The sequence below is a fragment of the Gadus macrocephalus genome, chromosome 9, assembly GCF_031168955.1.
Source record: "Gadus macrocephalus chromosome 9, ASM3116895v1".
NCBI lineage: Eukaryota > Metazoa > Chordata > Actinopteri > Gadiformes > Gadidae > Gadus > Gadus macrocephalus.
Genome location: NC_082390.1, coordinates 304,109 through 323,926, shown reverse-complemented (window position 1 = coordinate 323,926; position 19,818 = coordinate 304,109). Strand labels below are relative to the sequence as shown.

General features: G+C 45.0%; 1 protein-coding gene across 9 annotated transcripts in view; it reads left to right on the top strand.

Moving 5' to 3' along the window:
• The window catches only part of LOC132463939 (suppressor of tumorigenicity 7 protein homolog), a 34,908-nt gene that overhangs the window by 2,772 nt on the left and 12,318 nt on the right, over positions 1-19,818 (top strand). For 6 of the 9 annotated variants that reach the window (XM_060060064.1, XM_060060056.1, XM_060060060.1 and 3 more), the window contains exons 2-4: positions 4,051-4,087; positions 15,732-15,814; positions 18,254-18,413. In XM_060060064.1, coding sequence (XP_059916047.1) covers positions 4,066-4,087; positions 15,732-15,814; positions 18,254-18,413 — 265 coding nt within the window. In that variant the 5' untranslated portion in view covers positions 4,051-4,065. Of the gene's footprint in view, positions 1-4,050; positions 4,088-12,128; positions 12,256-15,731; positions 15,815-18,253; positions 18,414-19,818 lie in introns of those variants that run through there. The other 3 variants (XM_060060057.1, XM_060060061.1, XM_060060065.1) reach the window with 3 other exon arrangements.

Genomic DNA, 19,818 nt, shown 5'->3' with positions numbered 1-19,818 from the left:
TATCATTATTCTAGTAAATGTCATTAAATAATTACAAATACATCACAAGTGACCAGAGTATCATGTGATGTATGGATTTTTCTTGCTTTTTCTAACAGCAGTCCAGAAAAGTATTAATTTCGTAATAAGCCATTGACCACTCCGTTAGTTTGGGTCTGCTAACTGATACGGGACCATTTCAATGATCACAACACAACAACCAAATCAAGAAACAACCTTGATTTGTGTCCATTTTTTAGTTTTCACTTTTTTTGTATTTATCTTACAAATATTGCTTTAATGCTAGAAATGAAAGCAGCAGATAAGTACACCAAAGGCCTGAACCAGAGCAGTCTTTTCCCCTCAACGCCTGCTTTACATACTGAGACAGTTTGATAGATGGTACCTTCACCTGGCGGGGTTTGAATCTGCTGGAGGTCCTGGACATTTCCATCCATGCAAATAGTGGGACAGGGACAATACCAATATACTGGGTGGTACTTTGCCTAATACTCAGAATACAGTCCTCTCACCTTCTCTTCCATCCAGAGATCCAAAAAGGAAAGCAAATGATATTCAAAACATTGGAAAGGCTGTCAACCCTAATGACAGCAGTTGATGATTGGTGTGTATTTCTGTTTTGTCCCTTGTTTCTTTACAGGGCGTGTTAGAGATAGTACTATAGATGCTGCAAATAGGTTAATATGCTATTTTTGCGGCTTTTTCACCCCTCAGATAGAGTCCTAGCGGGAAGTAAGAACAATCTTCGTTAAGATACAGTGACACTATTTTACTGTCCTGTGATACAGATGGCAAAGATGTTGTTGTTCCCAGTGTGCATTGATAAAAACAGACTCAAACGAGTCACTGCCCAATTCCAAAATGTTCATATATATGTATTTTCTTATATTTATTTATTATTTTTTGTCAGTTGATCCCACCAGATAAGCAGACTAGGCTAGCAAGATGTGGTTCTTTATATCGTCCTCCAATAGGGGTCAGCAGCTCAACAAGCCTTTCCCATTCAGCGGAATGTGCTTTTTTCCCCCAATGATTGCTGTCCAATGCAGGCTGACCTGTATCAGGGCCGCGGGTCTCTGTTGGGAACAGATGGGGGAGTTCTGTTCTGGTGTCTTACTACAGAGAGCCAGCCCTGCCATGGGATCTGTGGGGTGCACGGATGTTGTCAGTAGCTTGGATACACATCCACCCCCAGCCACATTCTGGTTAGCAGGCCTACCCTACCAGAGACCATTATTATTATTATTGTTATTGACAGCCAATTATTGCCTGCCATGGCATCACTTATAGCAACTGTATGGACCCACTAGAAAATAGATCGATGGTCAAATGTTTTCACCGCCAGGTGAGTTTGTCTCTCTTTGGGCAGCACAGGACACGGGCTTCACACATACAGAGTGTGTCTTAGGGCTGCTCGATTATGGAAAAAATCATCATCACGATAATTTTTGTATACACAAAATGGTGAAAAAGAAAATGTTCAAATCTAAAATAATGTACAGATATGTATCCAGCTGCACTTTCTATAAAAAAGAAAAAATAATAATCAAAAAATCGATTACATTTGTTTTTTGATAGTTTGATGCTAAAATCGTAATTGAGATTGAAATTCGATCAATCGCCCAGCCCTAGTGTATCTACAAAATGTAATGGTCTTATTTGAGATGCTGTCACTTGATGATAACTGATGAGTTCATTCTGTGAGGACATTGAGAGACTAGGATGATTTAAGGCAACCCGAAGCTGATGTGACTCATTGGGTGCCGTGTTAGATCAACAAAGCTTCCTCCAGACTCTAGTCTTCATCTTTCATGGAAAGTGTGTTCAGCCTTTCTCTGTTGTCTCTCCCTCTTCTTTCTTCTTTCCCAAATGCTTGTTCGACATAGGCAACAAACATTGCTCTGTGAATGAAGTCGTCAAGTCTGGCATGATGGTTTTGTCTTTTTTCATTCTCGTTATCCCTGCCATGTCTTCTCCCCCTCACCGGATGGGCAGACTCCTCTTACCGTTATTCCTTTAGTTGCCTAGCAACTCGTAAAAGGGGCTTCTGTGGGAGGTGCTGCCCCCCCTCGTATGAGAAGTCGGGGCGGGTCTTGTGTTATTGTACGGGACTGAGTGGGCCTTGGATGGGACTCGACGTAAGAGAGGCCTCGAATGAGACCCAATACAGGAGCTGGCTGCGAGCGCAGCCCCCCGTTCTGTGATGGAGTGGGGGTCCTGCTGTCCCCCCCAGCATCAGCACGCAGATGGGAGGGGGCATTGTGTTCTGTTAGCCACGCGCGACACACATTAAAGGAGAAGAGGTGTTTCACTGCTGATCGGCGCCTCCAGTCATGTTATCCACTTATTAACCAAAGAAACATAAACAATAAAAATAAATCTACATCTGTCATTTTACATAAATCTTTTTTTTTCTTTCGCGTTTAATTGGCTGAAATTTGTATCTGACCCTTCCACCAGGCAAAACGTTTTCTCTTTCATTCGCCCCCTTTCTTGATGGCGGAATATCATATAATGGATTTAATTTTTTTGACCATCACTATGATACTTGACGTCTGTACCTCCGATCTCAGCTCTCTGGCTTCCATGATGGGTCAGTAATTTAAAGCCAGAACTGCACAGATGCTGTACGTTCAGCTGTCATATCCTTGACATGGGGCTCAAAGGGCCTCTGAATATCACAGACTGCGCTGCAGTCAGGACCTCCCGATCCCCAGTCAGATTAGATTGACGCCTGATGGCACTGTGGAAGAAGAGAAACACTGATTGTGAAATTGTGAGCGGATACCAATGTTTAAAATAAAAGTTCTCTTAATGCCAATACTGAAATATTTTATTTTAATTATTTATTCCCCCTTTTTTGCAAAGAAAAACCTGACTTAGTCTTCAGCCCTTCATCACACTCTCTTTGCGTGAGCACAAATTCCATCATACAAATTTCTGAAACAAATTTCAATATAACCTTTCTCATGACAAATATAATAACTAATACAATTTTCAAAATGGAGGGTTAGGGACACACAACCTCCGCCACTGCCATCGGTGAATCACCGTTTATTAGCAGATGGACGGAGCGCCGTCAACAAGGCGAATATCGGCCTTTACCGACAATAACTGATCAATCGGTGCATCCCGACTGAAAAGCTGTTCTGAGAGCCAATCAGAGCCCATGAGATTACCGAATGGATTGCACACAGCACCAATCACACTGCCCCCCTTTCTCAATCACGTGTGTGTGGGCATAGCATTGTTTAGTGTCCCACTCCCACAATACAAGATTTATTATTTGTGTGTGTGAGCGCATCTTTTGATTGGTCTGTTATACAGTAACCACTCCGGTCCATGCCACGCTCCTTCTCCCCAGACTCTGATTCCGATCTTTGTTGGGGCTTCCGATGTCGTTTATAGCGTTGTCTTCAGCCCGGACAGGGCCGGCAGGGAGTGCTGTTACTGCTGAATGTGGATGTGACTCCTGGTCTTTGAAGTGTGACCGCCCCTCCTCCTGTATCCCCCCCCCCCCCTCCGCTCCCCACCAGAGCTGCCGTTCTGACAGCCTCCTCTCGCTACAGCGTGGCAGAGCCATGGAGAGAGGGGGAGACAACAGGAGCTTACAGCGTGATAGGGAGGCAGCACAAAGGAGGCGTTAGGCTAGCGCCATCTCTTGCCTGCTTGCTAGCCGGCTGGCTAGCTAGCCTGCTAGCTGCCAGCGGTGCTCGGACTGGGGGTTGGAACACTGAGGTTGGCCTATGGTGGACCGCTGCTCCCTGGATGCATTCACCCCCCACTCTATCTCCAAGCGGCCTCCTGTGCCCTGCCCAGCGGACTGTGTGTGTGGGGGGCTGGGGGGCGGGGGGAGGGTGGTTAATCACCCCCTGAGAGCGGAGAGTGTTATCGGTGCGTCTGGGACCGCCACAGCGCGCAGACTGGATGCTTTGTGTGCGCTAAAGACCCCCGCTGTGTGGCTGCCTGCTCATCAACCTCTCCTTCTCTCTCCCCCTCTCTCTCCCCCTCTCCCTCCGTCCCCTCTCTCTCCCTCCCTCACCACTGCAGCTCCCGGGCCCAGCCATGTTTGGAACAGAGTCCTCATGTAAGTACCAACGTTATTTCCCAGCTGCGCTTGTGTGTGTACGTGTGTGTGTGTCTGTTCGCACTTTGTGTGTGTGTGTGTGTGTGTGTGTGTGTGCGTGTGTGTGTGTGTGTGTGTGTGCGTGTTTAATCGATTGTTCCTGTGTCTTTGTGTTTTGTCCGATGATGGGTCTGCTTTATTCTGGGGGTGGGAGGGAATCTCTCTCCTTGCATCCCTTCATCCCTTTCTACTCCTCTCTCTTCTGTCCATTCTGTTTCCGAAGGCAACGGCTGGCAGCTACCATTTTGAGTGCACTCTCTTGTCCTGTTATTTCAGTGTTGATATTGTTCGTAATCATGCCTATTTTTGCTTATTGTCTATTGTGTTTACTTGTGTGTGTGTGTGTGTGTGATGATATCTTAAGACCTATTGATCGTTTGATCCTGTCCCCGTCTTGCTCTTGCTACCTACTTTCAGTGTCTCTGTTCCTCTCTCGGTATGGGCCAGTTGACTCTGCAGGGCTGGTTCCTCACCCCGCTATCGAGCTAAATAGGTCTGTTGATGGTCCATCGTGATGCTCTGTTCTGCTACATGTTTGAGCAGGAATGATGTGTTTGTGTTCGTCAGACACTTCTAGTCAATCGGCCGTGGCTATTCGTTTCATGTGTTGTAGTGATTGTAGTTGTTGTTGTTGCACAATGTGCTACTTGTGGAAACGTACGTAGATAGCATTTCAACTGATGGCACAGAACACAATTGCAGTTTATAGCATTGAACTTTGCCAAAACCGAAATCTCGTTACATAAAACAGATGGTTTCAGTCTCCATTATGAAATGGTTTCTTCAGTTTGTTTGTTCAAAACCATGCATGCATAAGAGGGAAAACCTAGTATAAACATATAATAATGGTATAGGACTTCAGTGCACAGTTGGCTATTCTGTTTACCGGCTACCATCCTGGTCAACAGTGGAGCTGAGCATACCTTCTCCTTGGACCTGGCACGTCATTTTATACATTATAGAGTCGTAGTTTTTGCAAGTTAACTTTCATACTTGTTTTGCTCTGTTTGCTGCTGTTCACCATTATGCCCACAACACTAAATGACCCGCTGGCCACGCTGGGATATCCAAGGCAGGACTCATTGCAACAAAAAACACTCAATGGGCCATAGCTGCAGCACAAACAAACTACTGAACTACCATGTTTAGCTTGCTCATTGTAGTTAGAGTCAGTGCTTTTCACATTGATAGTAATCTGTATAATTGATATGCGTCAAAGTCGGCCAAATCCCAAATAAAGCTTTTCCACTGGATTGTTCGTAGGGAATGTCAATGTATTCGTTGCACATTCAAGTATTTCAAAACATTCCTATCCTGTAAGTTGTGTAGTGAATAATGTAAAGTGGACTGACTTCTACTTTAATCCTTTCTACATACTTTATCTGTCCTTCATTTTTAATATAGATATTCTGGATACTCATAAAGCCTCAGGTTAGGCTACTGTTACCCAAAATAGATGGTCACAATGGAATGAAGTCACTTAGCATTAATGGGTTTCTCACAGACACCACAAGCCCTGAAAGGCACCTACAATCAATTTAGCAGCTGCGTCACCGCTAAAGGACCAAAATAACTGATCAATTAAACACACATATGCCTCTCACTCGCTCACATTCTCTCACTAACCCCGTCATCCGCCCATCCCCCACTTCTCCTTTCGGATCACGGTCTGTGGACACAGAAAATATTCTGATTGGCTGATGCTTCCTCGCTAGCTTTTACTCTATTGGCTGATGCAGAGGTTGGGTTACTATGAGGAAGAATTCTCTGAATGTGCAGCTATATAGCACCATTTTTTTTTCAGCTTATGCCACATTCCGTTTAAGATTGACCTGCGTTAAGATTAGTGGTACATGTATTAATTGTACATCATTGATACAAGGCTAAGTTTAGTTTGTGGTTAGGTTTATGTACATAAATGTTCCATAAAACATATTTTCATAGGATGCGAAATAGGGTTACTCCTGCTGTCAATGAGCATGTGCACCTTATTCCAGTTTCCAATTTAAAAGAAAAACAAACAACAGCTAAGAACATCAGTCTATGTGGAGACGGAGACACAGCTTTAGTATTCTATGCAAGACAGGTTGCCATGACAATAGATAGATGTAGCCTGCCTCCAATAATTTATTCTCCAACTACAGGTCAAATAATGTGGTTTGAAGAGAGCGTTTAAGCCCTGCTACTGATTAAAAAGATCCTTACTTCCTCACATACTCAAGTAATTTATATATATATATATTTTTATATATATATATATTATAATTAATGGCCAAATCACATTAACACCATTATTATATGTAATTCAGGTTTATCTTTTTTGGAGTATATTCCTGTAAATCTGGTTGTTTCGAGCACCTTTCAGCCACTGTATACTTGTATACTAGCATGTACAAATGTGTTGAGCAAGTGCAGTTTTGGTGTTATCCCAATGATCTCATCATCACGCAAACTAAGATCCCGTCAAATCTTGGCTTAGGCTGTCATCAAAGAGCGTAATCTATTTTATTACGATGATAGGGTTGGTCTGTAAGGTCGGTGATATTATCTGGGATCTTTATGATTTGTTTTCTATTTGATGGGGAGGAAGAGCGAATCAAACCTGTGAAGGAAGCAAAGGTGTCTCTGCCTCAGCCATCCACCTTATCTCGACAGCTCTACTGCATCTTTGAGAAGCGGAGGAGTCTTTTTGGGGAGATGCACACAAATGGGTTTTCCAAGGTTGATTGTGAATAGAAGCACCAAGAAGGAGTGGCAAATCAATAGTTGACAACAAACATGACGGAAGCGTAGTGTTTTGGGTCCCTCTTAGCTGCAGAGCTGCATAATTGGTTTTCATTTCTGTGCTGACTTTATCGACTTTCCTCTTTTGGTGCATGGCTCACCACCACAATATCGTAGTTATTAATGTGTTTTGGGAAAACATGTTGGCTGGCTGCAATAATTAACTTTTAAAGTGACAAGGAGAGGCACAGATTAACTGGGAAGAAGAACTCAGGCAGTAGCCTCGCTTCATGGTGCTAGGCAAGTTTAGCTTGTAGGTCCTAGCTGAGCCTGTCAACACATTATCCTCCATCTCTGGCTTTGATGGTTCATCTCACCTTTAGCTGAGGAAGTCACATTTGGTTAGGCGCGTGCATATGTCTCCGTAAGTATCTATAATTTAAACACATTGATATAAGGTGTGTGTGTGTGTGTGTGTGTGTGTGTGTGTGTGTGTGTGTGTGTGTGTGTGTGTGTGTGTGTGTGTGTGTGTGTGTGTGTGTGTGTGTGTGTGTGTGTGTGTGTGGAGGACGTGCATTCCAGGTGCTCAGTCAAAATGGCCATTTGATGGAAGCCAAACAGCACTATGACGCAGAGCAGCTGCCTCTGTTGCCGAGGCAACCCTGGTGTAAGAGAGCCAAACGGTGGTTGGGATCGTGTTTCTGTGGTTACTGCTGACTACTGCTATTTTGGTCTTCCGACTTCAGATAGTTGTGGAACGTCGTCAAACCAAAGAGCGCTTTATTCCAGATGATCCAGAGAATCCGAAAGGGCAGTCCCCCATTGAATTCTTATCCTAGCGTAACTACCCCTATAGATGATAGTACAAGGTGAAAACACACCTCAACATTACGTTGTTTAATGGTTTTGCCTTCATCCAAACCATATTTCTTTTATGTGGGACATTATGACTTGAAAACATCGATACCCATTATCTGGGTGATGAGGTGGTTCAATTCACGTGAGGGAAACCATACCACACTTCTATGAAATCTGGGACTGTTCTGAATTGCATCACATAATTAATTTTTCCTTTTTTTGGAAGCAAATTTATATCGAGGCAAAATGCAACATCTTAAGTAGGAATGCTGCTTATTGTTTGTTCAACATTTGAAAATTACTCAACTGTTGAAATCAAATCGTCTGTGATCGTATGCTCTCCTATCATTTTGTTTTAGCGGTCCAGTATGTAGAATTTACTAAATGCTAATGGTGTGGTAACAGATTCCAACTATCTGAACAATGTATTTACGTTTCTCAGCACACATTCCTCCTATGGCAGCAATACTGTTAAACTAAATTCACAGACCTATAATTATTGCTCTGCGTTGTATGTGTATTGATCATTTGTCTCGATAGCAGTCGGCACTACAAGCCATTGTTTACTTGCCCCGCAGTAGGTGAATAGAGGTTGCTGTTGATAACATGAAGGTGTAATCATAACAGCTTTCCCAGAAAAATGTATAGCCTACTTTCAGTTCGGGAAACGGAAACAACCTAAAAAACAAATGTCTTAAGTACATGGATGTATAAAAATAATATGCACACCCACTCATAATCCCCTTATCCGTGAATAGCCATTTGCAACGCAAATTTTATACTTGGATTAAAAAGTGTGTGAAACTCATTATAATTGAATCCTCTGGTAAATACATAGGATACTTTGGAGAAAGGATGGCACATGCTCATCTTCACTGGAAATATGAGGTGTGTCGGAGAGAGTGTTAAGCTTCTAGGACACTGGTCCATGACGCCACGGTGTATGTGGATTTGTGGACCTCCGTCAACCAGTGGTTGATGTTGATGTCCAAGGGGGGAGGTTAAGCTTCATGGTATAATGCCACGCTGTATGGTGTATTTCATAAACCTAATCTCTCATTATTGCACTCCTATACAATGATGGTACTTGAAAAAAATCACAAAAGGGTCGTAGTCATGGGGACAACACGCCCCCTCCTTCCTAGAACTCTGAGCCCAAAACACATCGTTTAACAACGGGTTCTCTCAGAACTGTTGTTGGCTGCTGCAACATGGTCCGCTCCATGGAAGAGAGCGAGCTCCCTACGTAGATGTAATAGACTCATTCTAAGGTTAAGAAAACACGATTCTGACTTTCATGGGATTATACACTAATTCAACTAATACCTTCTGCAACATGCTACTGTGAAATGAAGTGGATGAAACATGTTTTTAAATTCATGTGAATCATTCTTTGTGTATTCCATTTGTCACATGCACAGATTTGCATATCATCTTCTTCTGTCTGGGGACCTGGGCCTTGTTAAAGTTTGTGGATGAGGAAGGAGGTCCTGTGCTCTGATAATATCACAAGTTAGCTTGGATCTTGTTAAGGAAATGCCTCAATTGGTCCCCATCATGTTCCTACGTCATCAGGGCCACATCCAACCTCAGCCTTTTAGTTCCACAGTTTCCCTCTCTGTCTCTCGTCTGCACGACTGTCTCAATGCGTCTTCCCTAGGCTTCTCAACAGACCAAGAGGGCCTTTCCCCAGAGTGAGTCTTTCTGAAGGATGGACCCCTTGAGACAAGCTGCCTTTAATTCAAGGGGTTCCTCAAAAACAGGTTCAGAGTTAGGCGTAAACAAATCAATAGAGTTTACATGTGTTTTTTGTTTTTTTTTGCAAATTTCTTGTTAAACCGCTTGTATTCAGCTCAGAAAGTATGAAAAGTATAGTTATGAGACTTTCTTTTGCTCTTAATTCTAGCCAAGGTTTACTAAGTTCCTGTCAAAAGAAAAGACAGGAATTTAGCAAATACTGGCATGCAGTAGTCTCTCGCAAATGATGACCAAGGACTACACCGTCTCCTTAGTCATGCGTCATTATCATCATGGTAAACTGCAATGGGGATGAAAAATCCATCAAGGCTCCAAGCGTAGAACCTACTTAAATATTTTAAAGAAGGCAGATAGCTAGCACCATAGCTAGCACCGCAGCTTTCTGCCTAGCAGTACTGCTGGTTTCTTTGAAAGCTAAGCAAGGCTGGCCTAGTCCGTTCTTGGATGGGAGACAAGTTGGTGATGGTAGAGGTGTTGGTGGGCCAGCACTGGCTGCTCATCTCTGGCCTACGTTATATCCCCAATGCCCCGGGAAGGACACTCGGACCTGTCAAAGATCAGTCGTTCGATAATAAACCGGTCCTGACTCCTGACTGGTCAGTTCCCATGGAACTCATCGCAAAAGTAGGAGTGCAGCCCCGTGTCTTGGCCAAACTCCACAATTCATCCCAACACTGCCCCCTACCTTCCCTCACTCTCTAATGGGATTGCATGATTCCACACATCTCCATTGGGACAGCCTGTGTGTGGTGAGTGTCACCCAGGTGGGTGCTACACCCTGCTAGTGAACCCAGGAAGACTGAGAGAAAACACTTGTTTGATCAGCAACTGGACGTAACGCTAAGATAGAGACATGAGAGACATAAGAGAGAGGTCCCCTGGCCATGCCCTAGAGGTAAACCCTAATTTATCCTTCAGTTCAGACACACACATTATCATCAATGGTGCATGGAGGGAACAAAGCCCAATGGGCTTGTATAAGAGTTCCACCCCTTTTCAATAATCACAATCAAATCAGATTTATAAGGCTAACAAATACTCTTTAGAAAATAAGGAGACAAAGTACATAGATAATCAAAGTTAGAAGGAAAAAGATGTGATCAATAGCTGGGGTAGAGAATAATCCTTGACGAGGGAGGGACTTGACCTCAATCAATAACCGTTACCTTTTTGGAAGATTTCACAGAGGTTACTAAGGAAGGCCTTCTAACAGAAGTGAAGTAGCATTGATTCATGACTTTATCAAACAGGATTTTAGCTTTTATAAAGCGCTCAAAAATAATGAAATTGTCCAGTTTGAGTTTTTTGTCGAACCAACATTTGTGAACATCCCAGCGCTCACATGGGGATGAGTGTGGCTCTTGAGGTCCCTCTATCTGCGACAAGAAGTGCGACAAGAAGACATGGTGGTCCTACGAGGGTATTCCACTGAACAGGAGCAGGATCAGTGCATACGAGCCTTCCCGGCTCTGTCCGTGAGTGAAGACGTGAAGAACTGCCCGGGTTGGTTTATTCCCGATATCCTTTAGATAACGGATTTCAACAGGTTTTTATACTGTTGGTGAACCAAGTAGTGTTGATCTGTGCTGAACTTTTGTCGCCCGCAATTCTTGCATGTTGTCGATTCTGCGTTGCACTACCTTTTAGATAGCTTTTTAGCATTCGTGATCTGTTTTGTATCCAGATGGATTAAAGAGAGCCTCGGATTTGGCATTAAGACTGAGTAAAGTATTACAAACTAGTTAACATTGCACGAAAGGATCTTATAATTGAATGTAAAGACTAACCGAGGTAACATTCACATTTCTATAGTAACTCATAAAGGAAAGAAAATAAGGAAAGGGGAAACTGAAGCAGACTGGTGCTTAAGACAAGCACCATCACAGCCATGACTGGGAATAATAAAACGTACTTTAACGGCAATAAATCATTAACTATAGAGACGGCACCCCATGGAGGGTCTCGCTGTAAGGAGCACATCTCTTGCTGTAAGGAACAGATACGTTGGTGGTGATCTCGCTGTGACACCTCAATTTTGTTTGAATATTTGCTCGTGCAACATGCAGCCCTCTGCTGAACAACAGGAATAAGATTCATATCAAATGAATAACACATTTTGTGCGCTGCCGCGTAAATAAAACATGGATTGTGAATTCGAGATTCCAATCTTTGCGACTGCTTTATTAGCGTGGCTCGCACAGACTGCGGGCCACGCTGCCGAGTGCTTCCTGAGGTGGGCACTGCTGTAGGACATTAGGCTGTTCAGTGTTGGCAGACTGAACCTGTGGGTCATTACTGAGAGGGCTCCTTCACGGCTCTGCTGTCGGGGCATTCAGCCGTTGTCATGGTTACCTTTTCAGGAAGAGGCCCGGCAGCCCGCCTCCCCCAGAACCTCCCCCATCTCATTAAATCCTCAGATATTGATTGGCTGTGCTCTGACCCAAGCCCACCCCCCCCCTCCTTTATTCCGTTACTAGAGAGAAAGCTGTACAACGACGTTCCACAATCACCTAGGCCTTGCCGTCGCTCAAAGTGCATCAGCCAATCCGCGGCCAGGCTGTGGGCGTGTCCTGGGCGCGGGGTTCTGGTGGTGGGGGCTTGAGGGGGGAGCCGGGACAGGGGGAGGAGAATACACAAAACGTCGTTTATACATCCAAGCAAACCACAAGCGAGATGGTTGGCTGCTGAGCGCTGCTGCAGCCTGAAGCCAGCAGCCGGTGTGGGGACGTGTGTGAGGAGGCCGGCCTGGTCGTGGAGCGGGCAGAGCCTGATGGGCCAGTGGATGGAGGGTGAGCTTCACTCGGGCTTCTGTTCTGTCAGAGGGTAACGCCTAATGTGTCTGTGAGTGTGTGTGTGTTAACTGACGGGCTGTGTTAGTGATGGTGTGTGAGAGTGTTGGAGACTTTGTGTGTGTGTGTGTGTGTGTGTGTGTGTGTGTGTGTGTGTGTGTGTGTGTGTGTGTTAGTCTCCCTAACCTTAGCTTGTAAAAGAGTATATTAATCTTGTGTGTGTGTGTATGTCAGAGTTGGTTGTATGGGTTGGTGTGTATCAGAGGGTGTGTGTGTGTGTGTGGCCTTTGTTTGAGTATGGCAGGTGGCTTGTGCATTCATGTTGTTATTCATCAAGTCGGTGGTTTGTGGTGTGTGGGTGTTTTAGGTCATAGTTCAATGTTTGTAAGGGAGAATATGCGGCCTTTACAGTATGTGTTTTATTAATTCAGTGTGTTAGTTTACTTAGTGTTTCCGTCTTTGTGTACTAATGGTATTAGGGCGTATTTGATGTACAAATAAATGTAATCTATATTTGATTTACTATTTCATTGGAATTATGTTGACTATAAAATCAAGCATAAAGTATATTTTTATTTTACTGGAAAATTCATGCTTTTATTATTTATATTGCAGTTTTGGCCTTGCATTGATCAGGGCCAGCTGGGATGTGGTGGCGTCAGATGGAGTTCGACTCTGACTGGATGCTTTACCGTGCAGGGGGCCACGTGACGAGGTGCTACGGCTGTGGGGCCGTCCTCTGTTTCCTAAAGACCTTGTTGATACACAGAGGCTGCACTTGTTAGTAGTGGTACTCACACACTTTAAAGTGTCTGCGTGTGTCAACACTTACAGTACACGTATAAAACAAACACATATAAACACACCTCCCAGCTGTTATTGCTCACCACACGCAGGTTGGATGTGTTCGTCCCCCACACTGGCGCAGTAGGGTTAGGGTTAGGGTTAGGGTCAGGGTTAACCCTAACCCTAACCCTAACCCTAACCCTGACACACTCGAATGAGGCCCTTCATCTACCGGCCATACAAGTCAAGGGCCTCGGTGTGCACGCGACGTGTATCTATTGTGAATGTTGTGGATGCCAAATCAGTCCATAATGGAGTCAAAAAGTGGCTATAGTTTTGAGTTATAAAGGGTTGTGGTCAAATTTGTGACAATTGTACTGGTGCACTGATCCTTATGTGGGGTGTATAGACATGCTGATTAGTGTTAGTAGTAGTGTTTCTGATGCAGGAGCTAAGACAGGGAGGTTTTTAAGAGTTTTATTCACAAGCCATGCGTAACACATTATGACCAGAGCTTTACAAAGCCATCCCGTTTGAGTAGGGCGCTTCATGACGTTGAAAGTGTTTGTGATCCATCTTTATACGTATGGAACAGTGTATTATCATTCAGACCAGTGTATGGAACAGTGTATTATCATTCAGACCAGCAGCGTATGGAACAGTGTTTTATCATTCAGATCAGCGTATGGAACAGTGTATTATCATTCAGATCAGCGTATGGAACAGTGTATTATCATTCAGATCAGCGTATGGAACAGTGTATTATCATTCAGATCAGCGTATGGAACAGTGTATTATCATTCAGACCAGCGTATGGAACAGTGTATTATCATTCAGACCAGCAGCGTATGGAACAGTGTATTATCATTCAGACCAGCAGCGTATGGAACAGTGTATTATCATTCAGATCAGCGTATGGAACAGTGTATTATCATTCAGATCAGCGTATAGAACAGTGTCTTATCATTCAGATCACCAGCGTATGGAACAGTGTATTATCATTCAGATCAGCGTATGGAACAGTGTATTATCATTCAGACCAGCGTATGGAACAGTGTATTATCATTCAGATCACCAGCGTATGGAACAGTGTATTATCATTCAGACCAGCAGCGTATGGAACAGTGTATTATCATTCAGATCAGCGTATGGAACAGTGTCTTATCATTCAGATCACCAGCGTATGGAACAGTGTATTATCATTCAGATCACCAGCGTATGGAACAGTGTCTGTCATTCTGATCAGCTGTGTCCTCCTCAGTAAAGGTCATTGTCTCCTAGCTCGTGGTGACCTTTAGGCCGTGTGCGTGTGGGGGGGGGTCAATGGGCACGGCCCTACAGATGATCTCGGCTCAGAGGCATTTATCACAACAGTCATAATCGGTTTGAAGCCTAAACGGCAGCCAGGTATTTTAGAAAAGTATCTCATATGGTGTGTAGTCTCAGTGTGTTATTTCCATTATTTCTTTTGTCCTAGTCCGTCTCTCTTTGGGCTCTCTCATCTAATCAGTCCGTCCCCATGGTCCATGTGATGATGGATGGTGCAGGACCATGGCTCCGTTGGATCGCTCTGTGGTCCTCTGCACAGTAGTGGGAGTTCACTGACACAAGCCTCTTCCGTGTAGTCTTTCAGAAACCCCTTCGATTATAAGAACAGAACTCGACACGTAACAGATGGTTTGCTTTCGCGGTCGCCCTTCCAATTGGCCTAACCCCAGCGAGTGTGTGGGCCTGAGCTCGAGATAAAAATATCCACCGAAAAACAAATGTCTTATGCAATGCATGAGAGGAGGAGATCTCTCTCTCTCTCTCTCTCTGTGCTGGGATTATTTACGTCCCCTAGCACCGTATTACCATATTGTAAACATATTTACACCGTGTGAGCTCGACGGGTGGGAGACATTATGCGCAAAAGATGTTCAAATGTTGTCATCCAAAAGTAACATTGATATCTTTTTTTTTGCACTATTTTATACGACAGCGTCAGCGTGAGCTAAAGTCTTGGAGGTGTTTTTGTGGAAGGAACGACTTGGATTAATAAAGACTGTTCCCCATATTGAAAGCATGTTCTATGACTGCGGTGATGGAAAGTAGCAAGATAGAAGACCATAATAATATACGCAACTATGGGTATTTTACATTTTTGGAATAATGGTTCAATTATAGACATTGAAAAGAAAGTGATTCATAAACAATGAAAATATGTTTTATATTGACAGTGGGTAAAATAGAACAGATATAAATATTGACACATTGAGTTACCCATTTATCCTAATCTGACCAGTAGATAGCTCTCGCTAGTTGTTATACTGTATAATATATACTGTATGGCATTAACGACTCGGGTCAGTGTCCCATTGACGTACAGACACAAGTGGTCTCTTTGGTTTAGAGTGTGTGTGTGTGTGTGTGTGTGTGTGTGTGTGTGTGTGTGTGTGTGTGTGTGTGTGTGTGTGTGTGTGTGTGTGGGGAAGGCCGCCTGCAGTAATCTGGGTGTCTGTGACACAATGATTATTTGTGTTCATCCTGCAACATTTCAAAGGAAGCTGAACAGTGGCCCAGCTGTTGAGTTAGGGTTCGGTTGGTTTCTTTCTTCTTGGACACTGTCCTGACGATGATTAGACGATTTAAATGTGTATTGAAGTGATACTGTGCTAACGCTTTGTATCTTTTTCTTGTCTCCCTTGCAGTAAGCATGTTTCTCAACACCCTGACGCCGAAGTTCTACGTGGCTTTGACTGGCACCTCATCCCTCATATCAGGACTCATCCTGGTAAGACCCACCCTCCTTTCCCCACAGCTGTGCCCCCTCTTATTGCGGGGTACTGATATCGGTGGCGCTGGTTATCCACATCGATGTGTATCTGAGAGACAGACACCGTCTCTCCCTGCTATTGACCAGAGGTATGGATAGAGCGTGGATACCTCCTCACAGAGCACCGTCTCTCCCTGCTATTGACCAGAGGTATTGATAGAGCGTGGATACCTCCTCACAGAGCACCGTCTCTCCCTGCTATTGACCAGAGGTATTGATAGAGAGTGGATACCTCCTCACAGAGCACCGTCTCTCCCTGCTATTGACCAGAGGTATTGATAGAGAGTGGATACCTCCTCACAGAGCACCGTCTCTCCCTGCTATTGACCAGAGGTATTGATAGAGCGTGGATACCTCCTCACAGAGCACCGTCTCTCCCTGCTATTGACCAGAGGTATGGATAGAGCGTGGATACCTCCTCACAGAGCACCGTCTCTCCCTGCTATTGACCAGAGGTATTGATAGAGCGTGGATACCTCCTCACAGAGCACCGTCTCTCCCTGCTATTGACCAGAGGTATTGATAGAGAGTGGATACCTCCTCACAGAGCACCGTCTCTCCCTGCTATTGACCAGAGGTATGGATAGAGAGTGGATACCTCCTCACAGAGCACCGTCTCTCCCTGCTATTGACCAGAGGTATTGATAGAGCGTGGATACCTCCTCACAGAGCACCTGGAGAGGAGCATTATTCGATGCAGTCAGCTTTCATTGACTGGCTCTGCAGTTCTTTAGCGTTTTGTGGATTTAGTTCATTTTTACCTCAATGCAGTCGTTCATTCCTAGTACTCAGGGTAACCACACATGTCAAGCACCAACAGACTCATAGCTGGGGACGGTCTTGATCGGGCGAGGAACACGTGGTGCCAGTCCCACTCCCCTGGGGGCTAGGGGGGTACATGGGACCCCATTGCTCACAGCCTGGGACCCTGGGGCCTGTCGTTGGTGTGGTGTTGTGCTTGTGTCCTACGGGTGTATTGGTTGTGTGGAGGGACTGAGTGCCGTACTCTCTAGCCATAAATTGATGTTCGCTGCGGAGGTAAGGGCCCAGTGCTGTCCTCACCTCTCTGACCATGCTGCTCCAGAGGGCTGTAGTCCAGCTTCAGCTGAACCCCTGGGGCTCACACACACACACACACACACACACACACACACACACACACACACACACACACACACACACACACACACACACACACACACACACACACACACACACACACAGCTTCCCCACAAAAAACATTTCACACGGGTGAGCGCACACATACACATAGCTTCCCCAAAAACACGGCTTCACCACACACTCAAACACACACACACACACACGGCTTCCCCACAGAAATACTACAAACACACACACACACACACACACACACACACACACACACACACACACACAGCTTCCCCACAGAAGCACAAACAACTTCCCTGTTAAAATGAACGAACACGTGGACCATTTGAAAAAGGACTATAATAAAATACAGAGGTCACATGATCGATGAGCCAATGACCTGACAGCCAATCCAGGAGAGGGCCAGGCTAAAATAGACTCTCCTCATGGGATGGATCATAATCATTCCCATCATACAATAAGCATGGGGACATGTTTATACGATGCAGCTTTAGTGAGAACCGTGAATCCAGTAGAGCAGTGCTGGGTCTGGGCAGGGGCTGCAGCTGTACGGTGAATACTGCACTACAGTGACATGGCTATTGAGAAGGGCAAAGATGTGGAAATAATAGTAAAGTACAGAATAGTTTTTTTTGGTTTTAAGTTGCAAATATTTCCTTTTCGCATTGTGCAACCACAATTCTGCAATTGAATACTGCCATTGCTTCTGCTAGGATGTGCCTTGCTCATCAGCATGCTTTTAGGGAAGGAGCTTAATTTTCCCAGGGCTATAGGGAACAGCAAGAAGCATGACTATAAACATATGCTGTATTTGATTGTGGAAGTCATTTTTCTCACGGGTGTGGTATTTTATAGAAAATAACCCATTTAAAACAAACGCAGACAAACGCAGCAAGAAAAGCAGGGATAGTAATGAGACCTGAGAAAACGTTCCATTAATGTGTTTGTTTTGGTGTCTGTCTGTCTGTCTGTCTGTCTGTCTGTCTGTCTGTCTGTCTGTCTGTCTGTCTGTCTGTCTGTCTGTCTGTCCGTCTCTCTGGTGTCTGTCTGTCTGTCTGTCTGTCTGTCTGTCTGTCTGTCTGTCTGTCTGTCTGTCTGTCTGTCCGTCTCTCTGGTGTCTGTCTGTCTGTCTGTCTGTCTGTCTGTCTGTCTGTCTGTCTGTCTGTCTGTCTGTCTGTCCGTCCGTCTCTCTGGTGTCTGTCTGTCTGTCTGTCTGTCTGTCTGTCTGTCTGTCTGTCTGTCTGTCTGTCTGTCTGTGTGTGACAGATCTTTGAGTGGTGGTACTTCAGGAAGTATGGGACTTCCTTCATTGAGCAGGTGTCCGTGAGCCACCTGCGCCCCCTGCTGGGCGGAGTGGACAGCAGCGCCCCCACCAACACCACTACCAGTAATGGGGAGGCCGACTCCAGTCGACAGAGTGTGTCCGGTAAGAACACTTCAACATGTCGGACCCCATCGACCCGCGCCCTGGTAGCTGATGCGGCCGCGTGGGGCCTCTAGTACGACTTTAATGCTGGACTACAACACATTCTGCCGCTGAGCTGACCCTACCAGGGATAATGAGAAGCCAGCCCTCAGCTTCGTTGTTTCCTTGCATTGTTATCTCATCACTAGTCGTTCCAGGAGGCGGTTTGTCCCCTGCTGGCCCTTGTCGTGACTTATCAAAGTGTGAAATGTAAACCGAATGCACAACCCACACCATAACAGTGCAACGGGATAGCGGGTTGGGGACAGGTGTCCATTGATCGGTCAGAATAGCGTGGTTAGAGGACGCCCCAGCGATCAATACATGGATCAGACACCATCACAACCCTTGTCTGTTTAAAAGCTAATTAGCTTAAAGGGTAAAAAGTACATTTAGGTTTCATGTTCTCTTCTATGCGCAGCATTGCACTCTTGACCCCACCACTGGGACACTACTGAGATATACAGATAACTCTAATGTGTTATCAATTAAAAGTGTGTGTGGTTAGAATTTAAACGCATTAATGTTAGTCACTGTATGTATTTATACTCCGTGATGGCGACTGATTTGCGTTAAAAAATTGATTGCTAAAGCCACGGTTGTGTTCTTTAACAACAGTCGGTACTGTGTGCCATAAACAACTGCATCGACTCCACACGAACGCTCGCTAGCAGTCCGACTGCCGGCAATCCCATTTGGTCCAATCCAAGCTATATCGGGAAAATAAAGAATTGGCCCATTGTGCGGTTTTAATTGAACGTTAAGAAGAGGAGATGGATGTGGGGCTATGGTAATTAAAAAGAATCCCCCCAGTCCCCCTGATGTAAAAGCATGAGCCTGACTAGATCCAGCCCCATTCCCACACAGAAAGCAGGGTGGGGAGTGAGTCTGGGAGGTAACGGGATAAAGATCCACGCCAAAGCAATGCTCATGTTATGAAGCGTGAAAGAACCCAGTCAGAGTGCGGGTTCTCGCTCTCTCGCTGCTATGATAGGGTGAGGTACATTGAGTGCGTGCTCTCGCTGCTATGATAGGGTGAGGTACATTGAGTGCGTGTTCTCGCTCTCTCGCTGCTATGATAGGGTGAGGTACATTGAGTGCGTGTTCTCGCTCTCTCGCTGCTATGATAGGGTGAGGTACATTGAGTGCGTGTTCTCGCTCTCTCGCTGCTATGATAGGGTGAGGTACATTGAGTGCGTGTTCTCGCTCTCTCGCTGCTATGATAGGGTGAGGTACATGGCCCTAATAGGAGAGGCAGTAGAACCGTTCCACAGATACCTCCTCTGAAGAATACCTATTCCCTCTGAAGCACCAGCAGGGATTTAATGTCCACGCTATAGCTGACACTTATCCCCCTCTCTCCCTC